Source organism: Geotrypetes seraphini, chromosome 1 (assembly GCF_902459505.1).
Source record: "Geotrypetes seraphini chromosome 1, aGeoSer1.1, whole genome shotgun sequence".
In the NCBI taxonomy this organism is placed as follows: Eukaryota; Metazoa; Chordata; class Amphibia; order Gymnophiona; family Dermophiidae; genus Geotrypetes; species Geotrypetes seraphini.
In genome coordinates this window covers 466,069,941-466,093,706 of record NC_047084.1, presented here as the reverse complement: position 1 = coordinate 466,093,706, position 23,766 = coordinate 466,069,941, and the positions used below count along the sequence as shown (strand labels likewise).

The following is a 23,766-nucleotide window of genomic DNA, read 5'->3' as shown; positions in this document are numbered from 1 at the left end:
CATTAAAGAAAAGATTGAGGATAGTGATGATGTGAACACTAGAGAAAGAATCTCTATAGAAATGATGAAAATATGTGACCAGTTAATTGCAGGCATAGAACAGCATGCATTTATAAGTGAATATAAGATTATAGCAGTCTACTCAATTAATAAGACAGATGACACTGGAAGATGTCTTTAAAAAGGCTGAACTAGAGAACACTGTTTCTGCACCATCATCAGATAGCTGACTGCAGACTAAAGATGATGCATGTTAAGCTTGGTTTGAGCCTGTTTATGTTTGCAAGTATTGTTCCAATTTCATTAGCATATGGTTAGCTGAACTGAGAAGATTAGAATTAAGCATACTTTTGAATATTTGTTTTTGAAGTTTTACTAAATGCTTTACTTTGAAAAAAAAAAGTTTGCTGGTAATCTGATCCCAAGGATTTCAGATAAAGGATTGTATACCTGAAGTAAATAGTAACTTGCAGTAAATATACTTTTGAACTGCTATTTAAAACAGACGTAGAAAGTCAAGTAGTTGGCATGTGCTGCAAGAAATGATATTCAAATTCTAAGTTATTAGGGATCCTAGCACAATTGGTTTATAAAACAATATAAAGATCATGGACAATTTTATCATGATTGTTACCAATATTTCATTATCAATGACATCAGCTAGTAGCAAAATTTTCAGTAAAAATATAATTAAATTGGAATATCTTGCCAATAGAAGAGGTAAAAGGCTAAAAAATAGTTGCAACAAAATTCTAGAAGGGTGCATTAGCAAGTATTAGCTAGATACCCTTGAGGATCACCACTTCTAAAATCTATCTGCCCCCCAACTTGACTTATTTTTCGCTCCATAAGATGCACTTTTTTCCCACCCAAAAGTGGATGGAAATCTCGGTGCGTTTTATGAAGCGAAGGTACAAATTTTGTTAGCCTCCCTCCGTACCATTGTAAAACCTGCCCGCCATGCACTTCCTTTTTAAACCCACCAGCTGCCGCCGCACTTCCATTTTAAACCTGCCCGCCCGCTGCCACAGCACCTTTTTTTTTTAACCCCCCCCCCTTTGAATCCCCCCCGGTCCGTCCACCCGCCTTCCCTGGTCCATCCGCCTGCCTACCGTCGCTGTTACTCCTGTTTACCTGGTGGTCCAGGGTGCAGCCGGCTCCTCATTTCCCCAGATGCAAAACAAATCAGCAGTGTGGCCGTCAGGAGCAAGCTTTATGCTCTCCTGCTCAGCCTCACGCTGCTCTCCGAATGGCTGCCGTAAGTTCTCGTGAGTCTCGCGAGAACCTACAGCAACCATTTGGAAAGCAGCGCAGGGCTGAGCAGCAGAGCGTAAAGCTTGCTCCTGATGGCCGCGCTGCTGATTTGTTTCACCGCTATGAGGAGCCCGGAAAAGCAAAGGCTGCCGCGGCAGGCAGGGAGGGAGGGAGCAAAGCCAGCTGGAGCTTTAGGAAAAATTTTAAAAGGTACGGGGGGCTTGCCTGGGGCTGGTTCGGGGTTGGCTGGCTGGCCTGGGGCTGGCTGGTTGGTCTGGAGCTGGCTTGTTGGCCTGAAGCTGGCTGGCTGGCTTGCTTGGGGCTGGCTGGTTGGCCTGGAGCTGGCTGGCTTGGGGCTGGATGGCTGGAGCTGGCTTGGGGCTGGATGGCTGGAGCTGGCTTGGGGCTGGATGGCTGGCCTGGGGCTGGCTGGCTGGTTGGCCTGGAGCTGGCTTGAGGCTGGCTGGCTGGCCTGGGGCTGGAGGGCTGGCGGGCCTGGGGATGGCTGGCTGGGGGCTGCCTACCATTAAACGTGCTCACCACTAGATGTGCCCTGTACCCTGTCCCAGCCTACCACTAGACCACCAGAGGAGGGACAGAGTACAGGGCACACCATTTGGTTCAGAATTTTTTTTTCTTGGTTTTACCTCCTCTAGAGGTGGGTGTGTCTTATGATCAGGTACGTCTTATGGAGCGGAAAAATACGGTATCTGCTTTATTACTTCCAGGTGAGTAGCATAAGGAACAGAAGCCTGGGCTCCTGAAACATATATTCTTAAGATGCTTTACTAGTAGAGATGTAGAACACAATTTGCCTTCTGTTTTACAAGAGCAAAAGACAGCCACCTTCCTGTTCAGGACTTGTAAACTGATCTGTCTTAAGTAATCCCCACTCAATTGAAAACTCATATTTTTTCAAAATATTTAGCGAACTAATTTAAATCATCCTTGGGTTATGTTAGTTTTAATCTTTTGTTCACCACATTGAACTTACGGTTATGCAGTTTATAAGTACGATGTTATGTTATGTTAAGGAAAATTCCTTCAGCCACATTCAGATCAAAGCACCACTCAGGGTATAGAAGGTAATTTCTAATAGATGTTTTTCTTTTCCTCATAGCAAATGGTTGCTAGGGCAATTCCATGAAAGGCTATATCCTACCTGCTTCCAGGGCAGGATTAATTCTTCGAGGACCCCTAGGCACACAAGTACACTGGGCCCCCCTGGTCCTGCCCCACCCATACTTGACTGGGTGCCCAGAACATGGTGAAAAAGGGCTGCCAAAAAAAGAAAGGAAATTGTAAATTAACATTGGCTATGGACTAGCAACCAAGATGGCGTCGGAGATGGCTGCACGCAAAGAGCTCTCTTCCTAAGTTACGTCTGGAGAACGCTGCCGTTTACCTACCTGTTCTTATAATGGGGAAGCAGAAAGGATTGTCTCGGGCTGTACCTCCAGCGGCCGTGACTCTTCGGCATCTAGTCCAGACAACCTCGCAATGAATGACTCAGCACGGAGAGCAGGAGACACAGACAAGTACAAAAGCAACCCTGCTTAGCACGGAAGGCGTTAAGCCCTGATCAACGTCAGGCCCCTCTCCAGCCCGAATTGGTCAGTCCCACGCTGCAAACTGTGGTCAGGTCTCCTGGAAGAAAGAGGGAAACGCCAAGCCCTGGAGGAACGTCTGGGTGATCATTTTTGAAACAGATAATGTCGTCGGGTGGGGGTCCGTTGCCGGGGGGAGGGGGGCTGGCGTTGTCGTCAGGTGGGGCCCCATTGTCCGTTGCTGTGCAGGGAAAGAAGAGGTGGGGCCCGTTGTCTTCTGAAAAAAAATGGCATGCGGGCCCTAGGCACGTGCTTACTGGGCCTGCCTGCTTCCCAACCCTTGAGGTGAGATTCCATTCCTCTGTCTGTATATGCAATAATAGGAGCCAACTTTTGAAAATGATTGGGGGTGCTGAACAGAAAACTTACAACAAATTTCCCCTCACACAGCAAAAGAAAAATAAAATGCATCTCGTAATGAATGACCAGAATGTATCTAAATGTCCACAGCAGGGCATATAATGTGGACAAATCAAAAGCTTGGGTCTTGCCACACTCTCCTCCTCGCAGCTTTTCAGCATCATTCTCTTCCCCCCCCCCCATAGGCTATCTAACAGGATTTTTCTCCAACCAGTCCTTCATCTAAACCAAAATTTCGTTTTTTTCATTTTCCTCTAAATTTTTTTCTTCCACACTCCTCCTTGTTCTATCCCCCCATTCCCTCTGCACATTTTAATTTTTTCTCCTTTTGTACAGGTATAATTTGATGTTTTATATTTGGGGGCAGGGAGTTTAATAGCTTTCTTCTTGCTCCACTCCCTAAATCTCTTTTAGCCTGTTCTAATACTCATACCTCCTTGATGAAATTTGACTTTTTATTCTCATTGATGTACCGAATAGAATTGTATCATATGATAATGCATGGTTTTCTAATAAACAATTAATTTGAGACCAAATTGATTTCCAAAAGGCCATGATACAGGGACAATAGAATATTAAATGATCCAGAGTCCCTGCTTCCAGATTACAAAATGGAAAGAATAATTACCATACAAAAAGGAAATTATAATAATTTAAAAAAATATCTGGGGGCCATTAACAACTTATTGCAATGAATAGGCACCATTTTCCATTAAAAGTACATTTATAATACCGGGGAGGGGGGTGGTATAAAGTTCTATTTAAGGTTTAATCATTAGATAAGAATGTAATATTTATATGAAATTTATGATTATAATATTTGTGGGAAGGGTGGGAATAAATTTATGTATTTAAAATAATAATAGAAAGAAATTCAAGTGATATGTATAAATTTATTATGATGTAATATTGTGCACTTATTATAAGATGAAAAATGAATAAAGATTTCAGAAAAAAAACCCACTCATACCGCCTTGACCCAGACATCTATTTCCCTACTCTCCAATATACTTTTCCCTATTCAGCTGCTATTTGATGCAGGTTTAGCTCAACCATCCCTTCACTGCTTCCCACTTCTCACTCTCCTCTACAGGAGACTACCTTTCCTTGGAAGGTTTAACTCATCTTCAATTTGTGACTCATTATTAAATCACAAGCATTGATCATTCCCCTTCTCTCCTCTCCCTGGTTCCAGGCACATTCCTATTTTCTTGGATTATTTCCCCATCCCCTTTTATACTGCAGCCCTTCCCCTAGTACTCACAGATTCTGGGGCAAAGTACATGAGATTCTTTGCTAGATGCTCACTCTGAGCTCTGGAAGCCCAGCAACAATCAGTTTGAAACCTCAGAGATTACATGTTGAGTGGGAAAACATATACCAGAAACAGGGCAAAAAGGCATGCACTTATACTAAGCCACTATGTTTGTGCTACTTGCATGGTTAAGGGAGCTGAGCTGAGATCTTGGAGATGGCTGCAGTTTTACCAAGTGGAGAACAAGGATTCAGCAATTAAACATGAGGAATGCCAGGCAGCCAAACCAAGAAACACAGTTTGTAAGCCAATATGTCCCTTTTTCCCCTCCCTTCAACTTTGTTAATGATCTCCTGCCATTTCTTCCTGCTGTGCTACTTTTTTAGGTTCACATAGCCCAGTGGTAGGCAAACTCATTATTCAAAAGTGCCAAAAATCAACAGTACAATGATTAAGATTTCTTTTGAGAGCCAAATTTCTTTTCAAGAACCATGTTTTTAGGAGTCGGTTTAAGCTAGCTATTAACATTAAATAAAACCAGATATGGCAAATGTCATTTAAAAGAAACAAATCAGTATGATGGGTGGGAAATATTGTCCAATATGAAAGAAGGGGTTTGCAGTTTTCTCTGCATGTTTAGCGGCAGAACCGATTTTGCTCCTCCTTTCCTCTTTCCAGTCCCTCCCTCGCCCCACAAGCATACCGGGGCCGCAGGGTTTCCTGAACACTAAGTAGAAATACAATAGATATATGGGACTAGGAGGAACAGTCGGGTGCTATAGAAAAGTGGTGAAATCTGCACAGTCAAGCCTGCAAGGATTTCTAGATGTCTTTCAGCAGCTCCCCTCTCTTCCTCCCCCTTACCTTCGTGGCGATTTTCTTTTTTTTTTTCTGTCTTCCAACTGCCCGAGCCGGCTTTCATCAAGTTGCGTGTGGCTGCCGAAACTTCTCCTCTGATGCAACTTCCTGTTTCTGGTTGCGTCAAAGGTGAAGTTTCGGCAGCCACACGCGACTAGATGAAAGCTAGCTCGGGCAGCTGGAAGACAAAAAAAAAAAAAAGAAAATCACCATGGTAAGGTAAGGGTGAGGGAGGGAGATGCCCGATCTGTGACCGCGCGCGTTCCCTCCCTTAACTGCAGGAAACAAGGTCAGTCACCGTGTCATTCTCTAGCAGAGCCGCACTCAAGTAGCTAAAGAGCCGCGGTTTGCCGACCAATGACATAGCCCAATGCTTATTTCTCCATTCTATGGTATAGAATGGGAAATAGTAGTTTTAATTTTTGTGAGGAATTGAAACAGTGCTACTCTCCATTCCCCCTCAGTTCACCCTGACCTTAGCCGCTGACAACAGAGCTATCAGGAGAAAGTACATTTTAAAAGGGAGATTTCCAATTCATGGAATTACATTCTTCCACAACTTCATTCTCTTTCGCCATCCTTTTAATGATATACCTTATTTATCCCTGTGACTGAAAGGTTAGAAGGCAGATTCACAAAATTGGCCCAGCTTAATTAGCAATATAATATATTCCCACCCAGTGATTCTTGGGCTCGCTCAATTGTGGGGAGCAGCTGATAAGATTTAAACCATGCCCCCAAAACTGAAAATTATCTTTTCTTTGCTTAAGAACATAAGAACATAAGAAGTTGCCTCCGCTGAGTCAGACCAGAGGTCCATCTCGCCCAGCGGTCCGCTCCCGCGGCGGCCCATCAGGCCTATTGCCTGAGCAGTGGTCCCTTGACTATTTCTTCAACCTACCTGTACTCCTATCCTTATAACCTACCTCTACTTCTATCGGTACCCCTCAATCCCTTTGTCCTCTAGGAAACTATCCAAACCTTCTTTGAAGCCCTGTAACGTGCTCTTGCCTATCACAGCCTCCGGAAGCGCGTTCCATGTATCCACCACTCTCTGGGTGAAAAAGAACTTCCTAGTGTTTGTCCTAAACCTGTCCCCTTTCAATTTCCCTGAGTGCCCCCTTGTACTTGTGGTTCCCCATAATTTGAAAAATCTGTCCCTATCTACTTTTTCTATGCCCTTCAGGATCTTGAAAGTTTCTATCATGTCTCCGGGGAGGCAAACAAATCCACCTGTGGAGTCCCCCAGCGGTCAAAGACCTCGCGCAGGACTCTGGAGTTGAGTGACCACTCGTGCGGCTGGAGAAGCCGACTGAGTTTGTCTGCCAAGCAGTTCTGGTCCCCCTGGATATAGACCGCCTGTAGGAAGATGTTCTGGGAGATCGCCCATTCCCAAAGGTGCAGAGCTTCCCGGCAAAGGGACCAAGAGCCTGTCCCACCTTGCTTGTTCACATAATACATGGCCACCTGGTTGTCCGTACGCACGAGGACTACCTGATCGCGGAGCAGGTGGCAGAAAGCTCGAACCGCCAGAAAGATGGCGCGAAGCTCCAACACATTGATGTGACAGCATCGGTCCTCCACCGACCACAGGCCTTGGGTCCGCAGACTGTCGAGATGGGTCCCCCACGCGTACTCCGAGGAGTCCATGGTCAGAACCTTGCGATGCGGAGGGACGAGAAAGAGCAAACCCCCGGAAAGATTCGAAGAGTCGGTCCACCAACGGAGCGAGCGTCTCAAAGAAGGAGTCACCGTTATGCGAGAAGAGACAGGATCGCACTCCTGGCGCCACTGAGAGGCCAGAGTCCACTGAGGAATTCTCATGTGCAGTCTGGCGAACGGCGTGACGTGGACCGTAGAAGCCATGTGGCCCAGAAGCATCATCATGCGCTGAGCCGACACCATCGGCAGCTGAAGGATCAGACGACCCAACTGAACCAAAGCCTCCAACCATGGAGGAGGGAGGAATGAACGGAGGAGAACAGTGTCCAGCACTGCGCCTATAAACTGAAGTGATTGGGTCGGGCATAACTGTGACTTGGGAAAGTTCACTTCGAACCCTAGTCGTTGAAGGAAGGCGATAGACTGTAGGGTTGCTGAGATAACCCCTTCCCTGGTCGGGGCCTTGATCAGCCAATCGTCCAGGTAAGGGAAGACCTGAAACCCCCGAGACCTTAGTGCTGCAGCGACTACCACCATACACTTCGTGAAGACTCGAGGGGACGAGGCCAGGCCGAAGGGGAGGACCCTGTACTGCAGGTGTAGCTCGCCCACCTGGAACCGTAAGAATTTGCGGAAAGCAGGATGCACCGGAACATGGGTGTACGCTTCCTTCAGGTCCAGGGAGCACATCCAGTCCCCTTCCTCCAAAAGAGGATATAATACCGGAAGTGACAACATCCGAAACTTCTCCCGGACCAGGAACTTGTTGAGCTTCCTGAGGTCTAGAATGGGGCGTAAGTCCCCGGTCTTCTTTGGGACCAAAAAGTAACGGGAGTAAAACCCCCGCCCCCGCTGGTCGGAGGGTACAGGTTCCACCGCCCGAAGCCTCAACAAGGCCCTGGCCTCGGCCATGAGGACGGGGAGCTGGGTCCGGTTGTATGGGCAAGCCCCCGGTGAATGTTCCGGCGGCGCAGAGCAAAAGTTTAGAGAGTAGCCCTCGGAGACGGTCCGGAGCACCCAAGCGTCAGATGTTATCTCGGTCCAGGCCGCGTAAAAGGACCGGAGTCGACCCCCAATGGGAAGGGGGTCCGGCCCCATCCGCCTATCCCGTCAAAAGGACGGCGCTGGCTTGGCAGGACCCTGCGCTGGAGTTTTGGTTTGTCCCCCTCTGCCCTGTCGAGGGGGGCGCCGAGGCGGTGGCCTTGAAAAAGCCGGGGTCGACTTTTGAGGGTACCGCCTCGGGGGAGGCCGGAAGGGTTTCTGCGGCGTGGCTCGAGGTTTCGGACGGACCAAGGAGGCTAACGAGCGCTCCTGTTCCGAGAGCCGTTTGGTCGCCGCCTCCAGGGATTCATCGAATAATTCGGACCCCACACAAGGCAAGTCCGCAAGGCGTTCCTGCAGGTTCGGGTACATGTCGAGGGTGCGTAGCCACGCCAACCGGCGCATAGCTACCGCAAAGGCCGACACCCTCGATACCAGCTCAAACGTATCGTACACCGCATGAAAAAGGTACAAACGCAATTGAGACAGGTTGGACATAAACCTGTCGAACCCTTCCTTGCGGGAGTCCGGCAAGGCCTCACGATATTGGGGCAGATCCTTTACCATGCCACGCAGATAGGAGGAAAAGGTAAAGGCATAATTCAACACCCTGGTTGCCATGAAGGAATTGGCATAGAGGCGACGACCAAACTTGTCAAGGGTCCGACCCTCCCTGCCGGGCGGAACTGCCGCAGAAACCCGGGAGGGTTGCGTTTTTTTGAGCGCAGACTCGACCAGTAAAGACTGGTGGGAGAGTTGAGCCTTCTCAAACCCCTTGGGTGGTATCGTCCTGTACTTTGACTCCATCTTAGACGGCACCGCTGTGACTGTAAGAGGTGAAGTCAGGTTCTTAAGCAAGGTCTGATGAAGGACCTTATTCAGGGGCAGCCGAGGGGATTCCCTTGGGGGAGTAGGAAGGTCCTGCTCCTCGAGGAACTCTTTAGTATATTGCGACCCAGCCATGAGGTCCAGGCCCAAGGCACGCGCCATGTCCTGCACAAAGCTGGAGAAGGAGGACGGCCTGGCAGGCGGGGAGGGAGTTCTCGACCTCTCCGCCGAACAAAAGGGGGACGCCTCGTGAGAATAACGTGGCTCCCTACCGGACCCCGAGCCCCATGAGGCCAGATCTAATGGTCTCGAGGGGGTCGGGGAAAGTCTCCGCCTCGAAGAACCCCTGGGAGACGTCCCAGGCGTCCGAGGGACCGAGGCACGCCCCCTTTTTCTCGGCGAGGAGTCACGAGAACCCCCCCTCGCAGGGGAACGGAGAAGCCTCGGGTTATCGAGACGAAGCTCCAAAACCCGCAAGGCCTCGCCCCTGAGCGGCGAGGAGCGACCACGTTGCCGAGGAGAGCCTCGCGAATGCTTCGGCTTCCTCGGGCGACGCCTCGCCCGAGGCCGGCCCGAGGGCGAGGAACCCCAGGAGGACCTCGAGGAGGAGGAGGAGGAAATCCGTCTCACTCTGCGTACCTTGTCCCGGGGCCGTACGCTGCTCTTAGGCGGTGCCCCCGAGGTCGAGGTCGAGGGCAAGGTCGAGGCCGAGGTCGGTGGTGCCCTGGTAGCCGAGACCGAGGGAGTCGAGACCGAGGTCGCCGAGGTCGGTGCCCCCGAGGTCAAAGCAGTTGAGGTCGCAGCCCGCTGCAGTTGTTCGAGGGCGCCAGACAGCTCCGAGGAAATCAATGCTCGGAGCAGGTCCTGGAACGCCGGAATCCCGACCATGGTAGGCAGGTCCGAGGCCGGGGGATGCTCCCTGGAGGGCGACCTCGGTCTCGAGTATTCCCTCGGGGCATTAGTGGCCGGAGTCCTGGGTGGGGCCGAGGACGACCCACCCGCCGCAGAGGAGCTCGAGGATGGCTTCTTCGACGACCCTGGAGTCGGGGATGGAAAAGAGGACTTACCCGAGGCAGGTTTGGTCGCAGGCGTCGGCTTCGAGGTCGAGGGACGCGGCGAAGCCGAAGGCGCCGAGGCCGAGGTCAGGGCCGGGGCCGAAGCCGAGGCCGACGTCGAGGCCTTCCCGGGCACGGGGTCAACTGCAAAAAGCTCCGCCATCCTGGCGCGGCGTCGACGGAGCGCTCTGGCCTGAAAAGTGGAACACCGATCGCAGGAATTAGTCGGATGCTCGGGTCCAAGGCAGAGCAAGCACCACCGGTGGGGGTCAGTGATGGATAGTAACCGCTCACACCGGGTGCATTTCTTAAAGCCCGTCAAGGGACGGGACATGAAAAGAAAAGGGGCCGGGAACGAACGATGTCCCGCGGCCGCGGCTCCCGGGAGCCCCCGGAGCCGAACGGAAGAAAACAACTTTTTTTTTTTTTTTTCGACGATAAACGACGACCAAGAAGGAAAAAACAACAAATAAAGCACAGCGACCGAGCTAAATAACCCAGACGCGGTGTCAGAAGGCAGAAAAATAGGAGCTCAATTTCCACAGGGCTTCTGGCTCCGCGGAAAAAACTGAACTGAGAACCACAAGGTGGGATGCGCCCTCTAGTGGGCAAGAAGGCATGCACATGCGTGGTGCAGTGTAGCAAACTTGAAACTTCAATCAAGTTTGCTTGAAAAGCTGTCCGCGCTGGGGCTCCGTAGATGACGTCACCCACATGTGAGAATATGCTGCCTGCTTGTCCTGGGATAACAAGCCCATTGTCAGGAGATCCCATCATACAATGAGATCGAATGCCTTTCCAGACAATGACCATTCCTCTGGATCCAATGTCTGCCAGCTGAGATAGTGAGCTTGTATATTCTCTACTCCCGCTACATGGGCTGCGAAGAGCACCCATAGATGAGCTTCTGCTCACCAGAACAACAACTGGGCCTCCAGACATAACTGAGCACTTCTGGTTCCCCTTTGTCAGTTGACACCCTAGAAACTCTCAAATTGTGCAAATCCAGACCCCTCTCCCCCCATACACACTCATTGTGCCTTGCTGGTGCCTGCCTGAGTCACCTCTCACTGCAGCTGAAATGACTGGAAGAAACTTTCTGCCTCAGTATAGCATCGAAGCCTCAAAGAAAAAAAACTGAGAAAAAAAATATCCCCAAAATAATAAAATTAAGCAGAACAAATCAGAAAGAAACCTTCTCAGTTCACTTCCAAAACGAAAACTGAAAATGCCAGTACAGCCCACTGGGGAAGGAGGCAGAGCTGAAAGATGTAGATGACATCCTTCTGCAATTAATTCATGACCAGGAGTAAATCACTAGAGTCCAGATTGCACCAGAAAAAGAATTGCTGTGACAGCTGAGTTCTTTTGAACATCTTAAGATACTCAGTTATATATTTAAAGTGCATTACATCCTCCTCCATATACGCGGGGATTAGGGGCAAAGCCGGCTTGCGAATAGCAAAAAATCATGAATAACTTTAGGGTAGACTGACCTATCCCTGCCTCCCAGACCTCTTCAATGTACTTACTTTTTAAAGCCTGGTGGTCTAGCGGTGAAGAAGGGTAGGAGTGATCTTCCTACACTCCTGTCTCATGCAGATCCAGGAACAAAAAAGGCTGCAATGAGTTCCCGCGAGACCACAGGAACTCACGGCAGCCATTTTTGTTCTCAGTTCTGCCCAGCTTCACTGCTAGACCACCAGGCTTTAAAAAAGTAAGTAAGTGAAGAGATCCGGGAGGCAGGGGTGGGACACCCAGACAAAAACCGCAAATATGTGGATGTGTAGTATGATTCCTTCCCTTTTAAATTGTTCAAATTATTTAATCAATCTTTTTTTTGCTTTACTGCATAATTTTTTAAACCCTTAAATTTTTTTTTTTTTTTTTTTCTGAATTTAATTATACAATTTATTATATTTTTTTAAAATAGTAAATCAGTGATGTCTTAATGTGCGGGGAAAAAAGGAGTTTGAGTATTGGAGCTACTCATGACCGTGCACTGGGAAGTGGAAGGCTGCATTTCCAACTTCAATTCCTTGATCACATCTGCTATAAAATGGTGGACAGAAACATACTTGAACAGCCAGCGCACCAAAGGATCCATCACACTGGTCAAGTGCCACAAACGCAACTTGGCTTCCAGATTCAAACAGGAAACTGGATTTTTTTCAGGACACCTCTGAGCCCTGGGACAATAAGGGCATGGAGTCTGAGGTCCAATCCTGCTAGTCCACATCTGAGTGATCACGTAGACTGGGAGCCAGCTTGTTCTTCAGTGGAGTGGCTTCAAGGGGTGGAAACACCTCCCTGAACTAACAGCAGCACGCTTTCCAGTTGTGTAGCATGTCTCAGACCCGTTAATAAAGCTCTCCATATGATTTTGGGAAAAGTATTGTGCAGGTTGGATAAATGAGCCTTGCAAAACCTCAGACTGGGCTTTTGTGGGTTTCACAGACTCAACGCATCTGCACTTCGTGTCTTTGCTGAAATCAGGCTCTGGACGGGACTTTCTTACCATCTCTCAGACCCACAATAGTTCCCCTGCCCTTGAGAGCATGGATGGGGCTAAGCTTGAGGTTCCTGCCCCTCCCTTGCGTGTGCTATGGCATAAGGCATGGAAGCTCCTCCACTGGCCATCCGGTGCAAACCTGATGTGAAATGGTGTCAAAACACCCTGAGTCCATCCTAGTCGATTTTAGTAAAAATTGGGTTTTGAGGCAGACAGAGGCTTCAGGAAAAAAAAAAAGACTCTTAACAGGATGTGGACAGGAAAATTTCATCTGCGGAATCAGAAAGAAGTAGGGAAATTGTGGATGCATTTCAAGAGGCTTTGCTCAGACAAATGGTGACGGAACCCACGAGGGAAAAAAGCGATACTAGATCTGGTACTCACAAATATAGGGGGGGGGGAAGTATCTCAAATGTTTGAGTGGGAGCCCACCTGGGAAACAGCGATCAACAAATGGGTTGGTCTGATATAACAGCTAAAGTGGAGAGTGGCCGCATAAAACTCAAAAGTCCTAGATTTTAAATATATGGACTTTAGTAAAATGGGAGTGTACTTAAAGAAAGAACTGTTAGAATGGGAGGACATAAGGAAAGCAAAAAAACAGTGGTTTATGCAGAAAGCAGCAATAAAAATGACTACTGATCTTTATGTGAGGAAAATAAATAAAAACAAGAGAAAAAGGAAACCAATATGGTTCTCTAAACTAGTGGCAGAGAAAATCAAGGCACAAGAGGGAGAAATTAGGTTCTTACCTGCAAATTTTCTTTCTTTCTGTTAGTCTCTAGACCGGTACAGTTCTTTACTGATGGCTAATATCTCACTGTGACCAGCAGGTGAAGACTGAGACCAAAACTTTTTGGTTGTAGTATATTAGCTGAGGCTCCACCTCCTAACTAGTCTGCCGAATAGCCAAGCAGAACTAAGAAAAAACTAACATGTAACAGTGAAAACCCTCCGAACAGGAAAATAAAACAACAGATAGTAACGCTGTTGGAAAATGCATAGAACCAAAACACTACAGTGAAAATGTTCCCACAGTTCACCAGCTGAGCCATAGCCGCTGTTCTTGTATCTCCCTGGCCCTAGAAAAATACTAGAACCCTAAGAACAGCAAATCTTCACGCGAACAAAAACCGCAATCACCGCAGAAAAACAGATAGGGTGGAGAACTGTACTGGTCTAGAGAGAGGCAAACAGAAAGAAAATTAGTAGGTAAGAACCTAATTTTTCCTTGTGTCACTCTCTAGACCGGTACAGTTCTTTACTGATGGGACTTTCCAAAGCAGTACCCATCAAGAGTAGATCCTCCAAAGGTCCAACACCAGAACACGCTCACCGAACACCGCATCCCGACGCGCTTGAACATCCACACGGCAGTGTCTGACAAAGGAATGCAGAGAACACCAAACTGCAGCCTTACAAATATCCACTGGAGGCACAAGAAAAGACTCAGCCCAAGAAGCTGCCTGACCTCGAGTGGAATGAGCCTTGAAAAATTCTAGAACAGGCTTTTTCTGAAGAAGATATGCGGAAGCAATAGTCCCTTTAATCCAATACGCAATGGTAGCCTTGGAAGTGCCATCCCTCTTACGAGGACCCGCTAAAAGGACAAAGAGATGATCCGATTTCCTGAATTCCTGGGTCAGCTGAACATAAGAGCGAAGGACTCGGCAGACAGCCAATTTGCAAACTGTTTCTGCTCCAAAGAGCCCTCCCGACTGCCCAACATCAGGAGGACTACAAACTGATTGACATGAAAAGGCGAAACCACTTTTGGCAGAAAAAAAGGGACAGACCTCAACACAACCCGCTCCCTAGAAAACTCCAGAAAGGGAGATCTACAAGAGAAAGCCTGCAGCTCAGAAACGTGTCTTGCAGAAGTAATGGCCACCAAAAATACCGCTTTAAGAGTAAGGTCCTTCAACGAGCAGGCACCTAAAGGCTCAAAAGGTGTGCCCACCAGCACGAACAAGACCAGATTAAGATCTCAAGATGGAACAAATGGCTAATCGGGAAGCTTTAGCAATTAGGCCGCCCACAAGAATCGAACCACATCAGGAAAAACCCAGAAAGGGCAGACAAGGCCGCAAGCTGAACTCGGAGAGAAGATCAAGCCAGGCCCCTGTCCAGACCATCCTGCAGAAACTCCAAGATGTTAGGCAAAGAAGCACAAAAAGGGACCACTCCTTGTGCAGCACACCACTCCTTAAATAGATGCCAAACACGCACATAAGACTCCGGAACCCCAAGAGAGTGGAGATCACTTTATCTGAATAACCTTTCTTACCTAGGTGTGCCCTTTCAAGAGCCAAGGCATAAGACAATAGGAACCCAGATCGAACATTGGAATGGGGCCCTGAGTTAGAAGGTCGGTTGATAGAGGCAGAGGATCCGCCACAAGATGATGAACCAGATCTGCATACCACAGATGCATGGGCCAGTCTAGAGCTACCAGGATCACGAGGTCTTGATGCAAAACAATGTGAAGAACTCTGCCCACTAACAGCCACAGAGAAAACACACACAGAAGACCCTCCATCGGAAATGGCTGAAAAAGAGCATCCAGCCCCTCGGCCTGACAATCTCTGCGACGACTGAAGAAGCGGGGTGTTTTGGCGTTGACACTCATGGCCATCAGGTCCATGAGGGGCTGGCTCCAAGTCTGCGCTATTAGTTGGAAGGCTGCAAAACAGACACCATTAGCTGGGATCCAGCACGTGACGGCTGAGAAAGTCCACCTGAACATTTTCCACTCCCGCTATGTGTGAAGCCGCGACATCCAGAAGATGAGACTCTGCCCAGACCATGAGCAGAGCCACCTCCTGCGTCACCAGAGAACTCTTAGTGCCTCCCAGACAATTGACATAGGCCACCGCCATGGCATTGTCTGAGAGAACCTGGACTGACTTGCCCGTCAATAAGGACTGGAAAGCTAACAACGGATGGTTCTGGTCTCCAGAACATTTATCGACCAAGCCTTCTCCTCCGGGGACCAACTGCTCTGTGCAGAGCGACCAAGACACTGAGCTCCTCAGCCGAGAAGACTGGCATCCGTGAGAAGCACCATCCACTGGGGTAGAGCCAGACTCACCCTTTGTACTAGATGGGAGGACTGAAGCCACCAACGAAGATTGCAGCGAGCCAAACTCCGAAGAGGATTAGGACAATCCAAACTGTGCCTCTGGGGCGACCACCTCTGAAGTAGAGCATACTGAAGCGGACACATGTGGGCTCGAGCCCACCTCACCACATCTAGGGAAGCTGCCATTGACCCCAAGACATGGAGAAAATCCTGCGCCCAAGGACACCGGGACACCATGAGGAGGCGAATCTGAGACTGCAATTTGCATACCCGGGCCTCTGGGAGGAAGACCTTCCCCAAGGAAGTGTCGAACAGAACCCCAAGATACTCCAGGCACTAAAAGGGGGCCAACTGACTCTTGGATAGATTGACAACCCATCTCAGCGACTGCAGGAACTCCATCACCCGACCTGTGACCCTGGTGCTCTCCTGGAATGATTTTGCGCGAATCAATCAGTAGTCCAGGTAGGGATGAACCAGAATGCCTTCCTTGAGCAAAGCCACTGCCATGACCACCATAACCTTGGTGAACATCCTCGGGGCCGTGGCCAGAACATAAGGAAGCGCACAAAACTGATAGTGCCATCCCAAGAGCGCAAAGCAAAGGAACCGCTGGTGGGAGGCCCAGATCGTAACATGCAAGTAGGCCTCCGTCAGATCGAGAGAAGTCACATACTCCCCTGACTGAACTGCTAGAATAACAGACCACAGCGTCTCCATGCAAAAAGATGGAACCCTGAGAGCCCTGCTGACCCTTTTCAAATCGAGGATGGGCCAAAAAGTCCCCTCTTTCTTGGACACCACAAACTAAAGAATAGAAGCATGGGTCAAGGCAAAATCATAGCAGGCTAAAAGAGATTTAGGGAGATTTAGAATCATAACAGGCTAAAAGATTTAGGGAGAGAGCTATTAAACTCCGTGCCCCCAAATATAAAACATCAAATTATGCCTGTTTAAAAGGAGAAAATTAAAAAGTGCAGAGGAAGTGAGAGGCATAGTACAAGGAAATGAGGGGAATTGAAGAAAATGAGTATAAGATTGATAATGAGAATTAATATAATGCTGACAAGCTGCGAGAGGGAGAAGAGTGTGGCAGGACCAAAGCTTTTGATTTATGCACATTATATGCCTGCTCTTGATATTTAGATACAGTCTGGTCATTCACTATGAGATATATAGAATGATGTTCTTACCTCAATAATCTCCTTTCTTGTAGATGTGTCTAGTAGTCACGAACACTAGGGATATGCATCAGAACCCGCAAGTTTATTGCAGAATATCATCACTTATCTTTCAATTACACCTCCTTCCCAGTAGGCTTTCTCCTGCCCTCTAGTTTGTACAAAAGCAGTCAAGAACTACTGTAATGGAAGACATCACCGGAAAGAAGGCAATGAGGAAAACCCCCCAACATTATACTTCTGTTCTGCTCTGTAACAAGTATAGCTTTATCAAAATTAAAGAAAAGAACAACTACCACTAACATTTACAGAGCACGTAGCTACTCGCATGTCCTGCTAAGAACATAAGAATTGCTGCTGCTGAGTCAGACCACTGGTCCATCATGCCCAGCAGTCCGCTCACATGGCGGCCCTCAGGTCAAAAACCAGTGCCCTGAGTCTAGCCTTACCTGCGTATGTTCTGGTTCAGCAGGAACTTGTCTAACTTTGTCTTGAATCCCTGGAGGGTGTTTTCCCCTATAACAGACTCCGGAAGAGCGGTCCAGTTTTCTACCACTCTCTGGGTGAAGAGCAACTTCCTTACAGAATCTATCCCCTTTTAATTTTAGAGAGTGCCCTCTCGTTCTCTACCTTGGAGAGGGTGAACAACCTGTCTTTACTAAATCTATTCCCTTCATTATCTTGAATGTTTCGATCATGTCCCCTCTCAGTCTCCTCTTTTCAAGGGAGAAGAGGCACAGTTTCTCTAATCTCTCACTGTACGGCAACTCCTCCAGTCCCTTAACCATTTTAGTAGCCCTTCTCTGGACCCTCTCGAGTAGTACCGTGTCCTTCTTCATGTACGGCGACCAGTGCTGTACGCAGTATTCCAGGTAGGGGCGTACCATGGCCTGGTACAGCGGCATGATAACCTTTTCCGATCTGTTCGTGATCCCCTTTTAAATCATTCCTAGCATTCTGTTCGCCCTTTTCACTGCCGCTACACATTGCGCAGACGGCATCATTGACTTGTCGACCAGTACTCCCAAGTCTCCTGTTTCCTATTGGCCAACCAGTTAATCCATGTGAGTATTTCACCCTTAATTCCATGGCTCGCAATTTTTTGAAGTAGTCGTTTATGCGGGACCTTGTCGAACGCCTTCTGAAAATCCAGATATACCATGTCGACCGGGTCACCTTTGTCTATCTGCCTGTTTACCCCCTCGAAGTGCAGCAAGTTCGTCAAGCAAGATCTTCCTTTGCTGAAGCCGTATTGGCTGGTTCTCATCAGATTGTGTCCGTCTAGGTCAAGGGTGTCAAAGTCCCTCCTCGAGGGCCGCAATCCAGTCGGGTTTTTAGGATTTCCCCAATGAATATGCATGAGATCTATTTGCATGCACTCCTTTCATTGTATGCTAATAGATCTCATGTATAAGGTGTCCAACACATAATCCACCCCTTCCAGCACAAGTAGGGGGCAGGCATCCTCCTCCGCAGAGGGCTGTCACCGCAGTCTGGTGTGGCAGGTCTGAGCAGCAAATTAAGCAACAGCAGCGTTGATCCCCAAAGAACAGGAGCTTCAAATTGCTTTTTTCAAAATCACGACCACCTTGCAGTCCAGAGCATCCTTTCAGCATACCACCATCCTCGCTCAGGAGAGCCGTACGTTTAGTGACCTGAGCCACTGCTGAATCCACCTTCAGCTGATTAAATAGTTGCTGGAACTCCGATGCCCTGGAATAAAGCCTGGACATAGCCTTACCAATCCTCAGAAACCCCTCTGTGGTCTCCCACTGTTCTGTAAATAGTGCAGAAATGTCCAAATGTGCAAGAAAAAAGGAAGTCTGAGGGTTAGAGTCACTCATGACCATGAACTGGGAAGTAGAGATTGGAGTCTACAGCTTCAGTTCTTTAACAGCATCGGCAATAAAGTAGTGGACAGAGACTGACGTGAAGAGGCAACAGATCTGAGGGTCATCCCCCTGTTCAGGAGTCAGGGAAGCCTCTTGACTGCTGGACCTAAACAGGGAGCCAGCGTTATCAAGGACTTGAATCCAAGTCCTGACATAAAAGAGGCATGGATTCTGAACTCAAATCCAGTCAGTCTGGCTCCATAAAATCACTGGAGCCAAGACCTGGCTTGCTCAACTGAGAAGCAGACACTGTAGGAGATGACACTCCTTGGGTCAACAGCTGCATGCATGCAGGCTGCACTACCTGTCCTGGCCTTGCCAGAAAAACTCTCCGCATAACATTTACAAATTCTGGGGAGAAACTTCATGCAGGGGAAGCAAATGTAGCCTGCAAAACCTCCAGCTGGGCCCTCATGGGTTCCACAGAGTCCACGTGCCTCCACTTTGTGTCATCGTAAAATAGGGGATCCAGAAAGGACTTTTTACTCATTTCATGGAACCCACTGCGGTTCAGCAGCCCTGGAGGACATGGATGGGGCTAAGCTCGAAGCTCCAGCCACTCCCTTTCGTGTGCTGTGGCACGCAGTACTTTGACACTCCTCCGCCAAACAACCGGCACAATATTGCAAACAACAGCATCCTTACATCTTGAGGCATCCATCCCAGTCAATTAAAATCAAGAGGTTTTGAGGCAGATAGAGATTTTTGAAAAAAAGATTGATTGAAATACAAGATGGCTACCGCCAGTAAAACTGCACCATAAATGGCCCCTGGATACTTAACTGAAAATTCAAAACAGTGAAAAAGGGATTTTGGAGGTGTGAGACCTAATCCTTAACCTCAGAAAACCCTCATAATTTAAGATTTTCAGACCTACCCCAATTTTCTCATAGAAAATAATGGAGCTGTACTTGCAGTTCTGTGGAGGTGCCTGCCTATCAACTATTTCAGTGCAAATGGAAAGAAGGAAAGGATTTTCTGCCTCAGATGTTTCCAAATCCAACTCCAAACCAAGAAATTTTTGGGCTGCCAGTTGGGCCGAGCCCATTTGAGACCTCCACCCCCACTGCACCTCGCAGCATGACAGGGGTGGGCAAAAAAGCGTCAGTCGGTGCCCACAGCCTGCGTTCAAGCCACTGAAAAACTCAGGTGAGCTAGCTCTCATGAGAACGGACCCCAAGCCCTGAAGTCTCACAGTAGGCTGGCTTCCCAAGTCTACCCAAAGGCTTGCCCTGCACAGCTGCAGTCCAGCTCAGCAGAACCTGCATCCTTCCCCAGGCAGAGGATCCCCAAGAATGGGGTCTCAAGGCACCAAAACCTTGGGAAAAAATGAACTGAAGGCCAAAAGAAAACAAAAACTAAGAAGAGCAGATCAGAATACCTCTACACAATTTGCTTCCAGCAGAAAAACTGGAAGGGGGCACTATGCTCTGCCTCTATGTGGGAGGAGCTCAAAACTAAGTACACTTCCCCCTCTGTATTCGCGGGGGTTAGGGGCAGAGCCGGCCCGTGAATATTAAAAAACTGCAAATAATATTCGGGCCGGTTCTGTCCCTAACCCCCGCTATTTTAAGCCCTGAAAGCCCTCCCTTGAGCCTTACCTAGTGATCTAGTGGGTTTTCAGGCAGGCGTGATCTTCCCATGCTCCTGCCATGTGCAGATCGCTCACAGGAAATGTGCTCCTGTAGTCTTTCGAGACATTTCCTGTGAGCGATCTGCACGGGGCAGGAGCATGGGAAGATCGCTCCTGCCCCGAAAACCCGCTAGACTACCAGGTAAGGCTTAATGGGGGGCTTACAGAGCTTAAAATAGCCTGAAAAATTAAAATAAATTTTTTAATGTAAAACCGCGAATAAGCGAATCCATAGATACGGAATTTGTGAATATGGAGAGGGAAGTGTATTCACAATTTTGCAAATCCAGTTTGTGGGAATGGATTGATCACTGGACATACGGACTTCTCAGTAGATGTAACAGAATGACCACTGTGTAAACAGGATACGGAGCTAGATGGACCATTTGTCTGACCCAGTATGGCTATTCTTATGTTATGCTCTTATGCATCAAAATGCACTTGTATCATGTTTTACACATATTTCTCTTTAATAAAATTATTACACCTATTTCATTTGAAGATCCATGTTTTTGTCCTTTGTATTTTTTGGCCTTGGCTCCTGTGGGCATTTCTCTGTTACTCTTGCAAAGCTACAAGGCTTCCATAGAGCTACCATAATTTTCTTATATATAAATTCAGAAGTGCACCAGATCATCAAAAAGTTTATTATACCCTTTAAAGTGGCTGCATGTTCGAATCACGTCAGGGTCACCACTGAAGTGGCCGGCTACATTACCACTTCACTGGACTCCTTGTGAAGGAATGACCACAGACACGCATTGTATATTCCAAAACAGACAGTACTTTTATTGTTAGTATATAAAAAATTATAGCAGCATGAACATACCAGAAGGAAACTTGCATTATCAATCTGGAAATACAATGGAGAGATTATATAGACAGAGGCCAGCGCATTTCTGAATGTATGTCGAGCTCTCTGCCCCACCCTAAAAAGCATGGGTTTCTTCTTTGTCCTGTAAAACACACCTTCTGCTCTGTTCATGTATCGTCCCTATAGGTGCAAATATGCCGCGTGTCTATCCCAGCCCCAGTCCATGCCTCTATCCACCCCAGGGGTGCCCATAACAGGAAGATTCCTCGAACTTTCTTTTCTTCACATGGGTATGCCAGTCCCCTTTTTGAGGAATATCAGCTTCTTGATTCCTGTGCCCATATATGGAGTGCTCTGCTGAGTTGCACTTTCACAGAACTGTTGGTGTCCTTGGAAATCTGTCTTCACAGCAAAGAATCGAAACTCAAGTACTCACTTGGGCACACAGTTAGCATTCAGAAACCAGTCTTTGTCAGCCCATGAATTACGTTGAATGCAGGCAACAGTCTTCCATCCTGTGTAAAAAGTCTCCCATCTCACCCTTCTTCTTGCATTGCCCTCCAATGTTTTACACCTATCATCACACCAGAGGTTCTCAACTCAGTCAAGCTTTCAGGATACCTACAATAAATATGCATAAGATAGATTTGCATACAGGGGACAGTGCATGCAAATTTATCTCATGCATATTCATTATGGATATCCTGAAAGCCTTACTGGCTTAGAATGTCCTGAAGACTGGATTGAGAACTCCTGCTCTAAGGCAAGGGATTGAGGAATTATTTTATGTGAAATACCAATACTGTTGGTACTCACACAAGAAAGGAGAGAATGGTGGAGCATGGGTAAAGAGAAAGGGGAGAAAATGGCAGCATGCACAATCGGCAAGAGGAATTATTTTCCGTTTCCCAAAAGAGTAACAACAACAATACTACAAATGAAATATCAAAACTTAATTAGCATGTATCCATTTTCTATAGTTCAACTTATAGTATCAGTAAAAGATACTAGATCAACTGTGGCAAAAGCAGGCTTAATGCATGCACATGACTAGCACTACACAGGTTTAACCGTGTGGTTCATTCCTGTCAAAACTAACCCATTTGGAAAAACTGCCCCTGAGAAATACTATAAATTCTTACTATTTCCATCATACTTCAACAATGCACCTCACAATCCACTACTATTTAAATATCCTAGTGCCAATTTTCTCAAACCAGTAAGCTCTATATCAAACCCATATAAATCCCTGAAACCAGTGGACAATATCCATATTATTCTGCCTATCCCCCTTCCCACTTCATCTATGCAACAAAGCAGAGAAACTTTATTCTCAAACAAAAAAAGTAAGAAACACCAACCATTGCATAACGTAAGCACTGCCTCCAGCGGCATTTCTGACGCTTCAGGTTCCGGCCACCAAATTTGGGCTTGTCATGGCAGAAATCACACCTGCCACAATCTACTTTCTGCAGGCATGCTTCACACTCGCCACACTTTCGGTTCCTGCGCCGACTGGAAAAATGCTATGGAAAAACAAGAAGTGAGAAAATATTTACAGTCAAAGTTATAGAAGTGTGAAGCACTGGGAGTCTACACAAATTCCAGATTCCAGTTTCTAAGCTGCATCAAAAAGCACACAGATCCCTAATCACACATTCAGTGATATTACTTAACTTTCTTTCTATATGCCCCATACAGCAAGCCATAACTCAATTCATTAGTATTAAGATAGAGGAACCTTGAACTAGACTAAATGGTGAGACACTGTAAATATAATGAAACAAATCCCAGACAAGTATAATAACTGTTTTGGACTGGGTTGGGTAAGAACATCTAAGTGCTAGAAAAAACACTTTGCCATAAAAGTAAAGTTTGAGCCACTGCCACATCAAGTGAAGTCTAGATACAATAGTGAGATCTTCAAATAGCCTCCTAAAAACAGCAATGCTAAAAAAATAAACCACAATAGCACAAGTATCCTATAACATACAAGTATTATTTTAATCACATGGCAGACTGCATCTGCTCAAATTAATACATTTTATCTTACCAAAGAGATAAAGCTCCCCGGATCATAAATTATGCATATTGTCTTTATTTTCTCTCTCACTCAGTTTTTGTTCTATTAGTTCCATTCTAGTCTGGACCTTAGGGCTTATCTTCTCTGAAGATCAGAGATTACTAGATTCCATTCTAGAAAGCTTGAAACTATTTAGTCAGCATTTTTGTTTTCCTATTTACTGACTGTAGTTAAAGGACCCAGGGCATGAATGTCTAAGAAAAGTATTGACCGTTGCTCTAGCTCAGTGTTCTTCAACCTTTTTACACCTATGGACCGGCAGAAAAAAAAAGAATTATTTTGTGGACTGGCACTGGTCTGCGGACTGACAGTTGAAGAACGACGGACTAAGCCGTAGGCCAGACCTCGCCCATGTCCGCCCAATTTCCACCCCCATAATAGTACTAATTGTAACACTATTTTTTCCATTCGTTTTTCATATATACACACAATATAATCTTATTAACAATATATAATGGTTAACCACAAAATTAAACTAGACAAAGCAGACTGTATGCTTCTCAACATTCATTCCTACCAGAACACAGATAACCCCTATGCAAATGCGAAACTTCGCAACCAAAGCAGGAACAAGATGAAATACACGCGCACAGCGACTCACTGCAAAAAACAATAAAGCCGTGGTGCTAGAAGGCACTTTTGGGTGGAG

The 23,766-nt window shown here is 47.2% G+C and overlaps 1 protein-coding gene across 5 annotated transcripts in view; it reads right to left on the bottom strand.

Moving 5' to 3' along the window:
• MBD1 (methyl-CpG binding domain protein 1) overlaps positions 1-23,766 on the bottom strand; it is a 219,942-nt gene that overhangs the window by 68,348 nt on the left and 127,828 nt on the right. For 4 of the 5 annotated variants that reach the window (XM_033923952.1, XM_033923978.1, XM_033923962.1 and 1 more), the window contains one exon: positions 22,396-22,560. The exons of the other annotated variant lie outside the window; for it this stretch is intronic. In XM_033923952.1, coding sequence (XP_033779843.1) covers positions 22,396-22,560 — 165 coding nt within the window. The remainder of the gene's footprint in view (positions 1-22,395; positions 22,561-23,766) is intronic. 5 annotated transcript variants of the gene reach the window in all.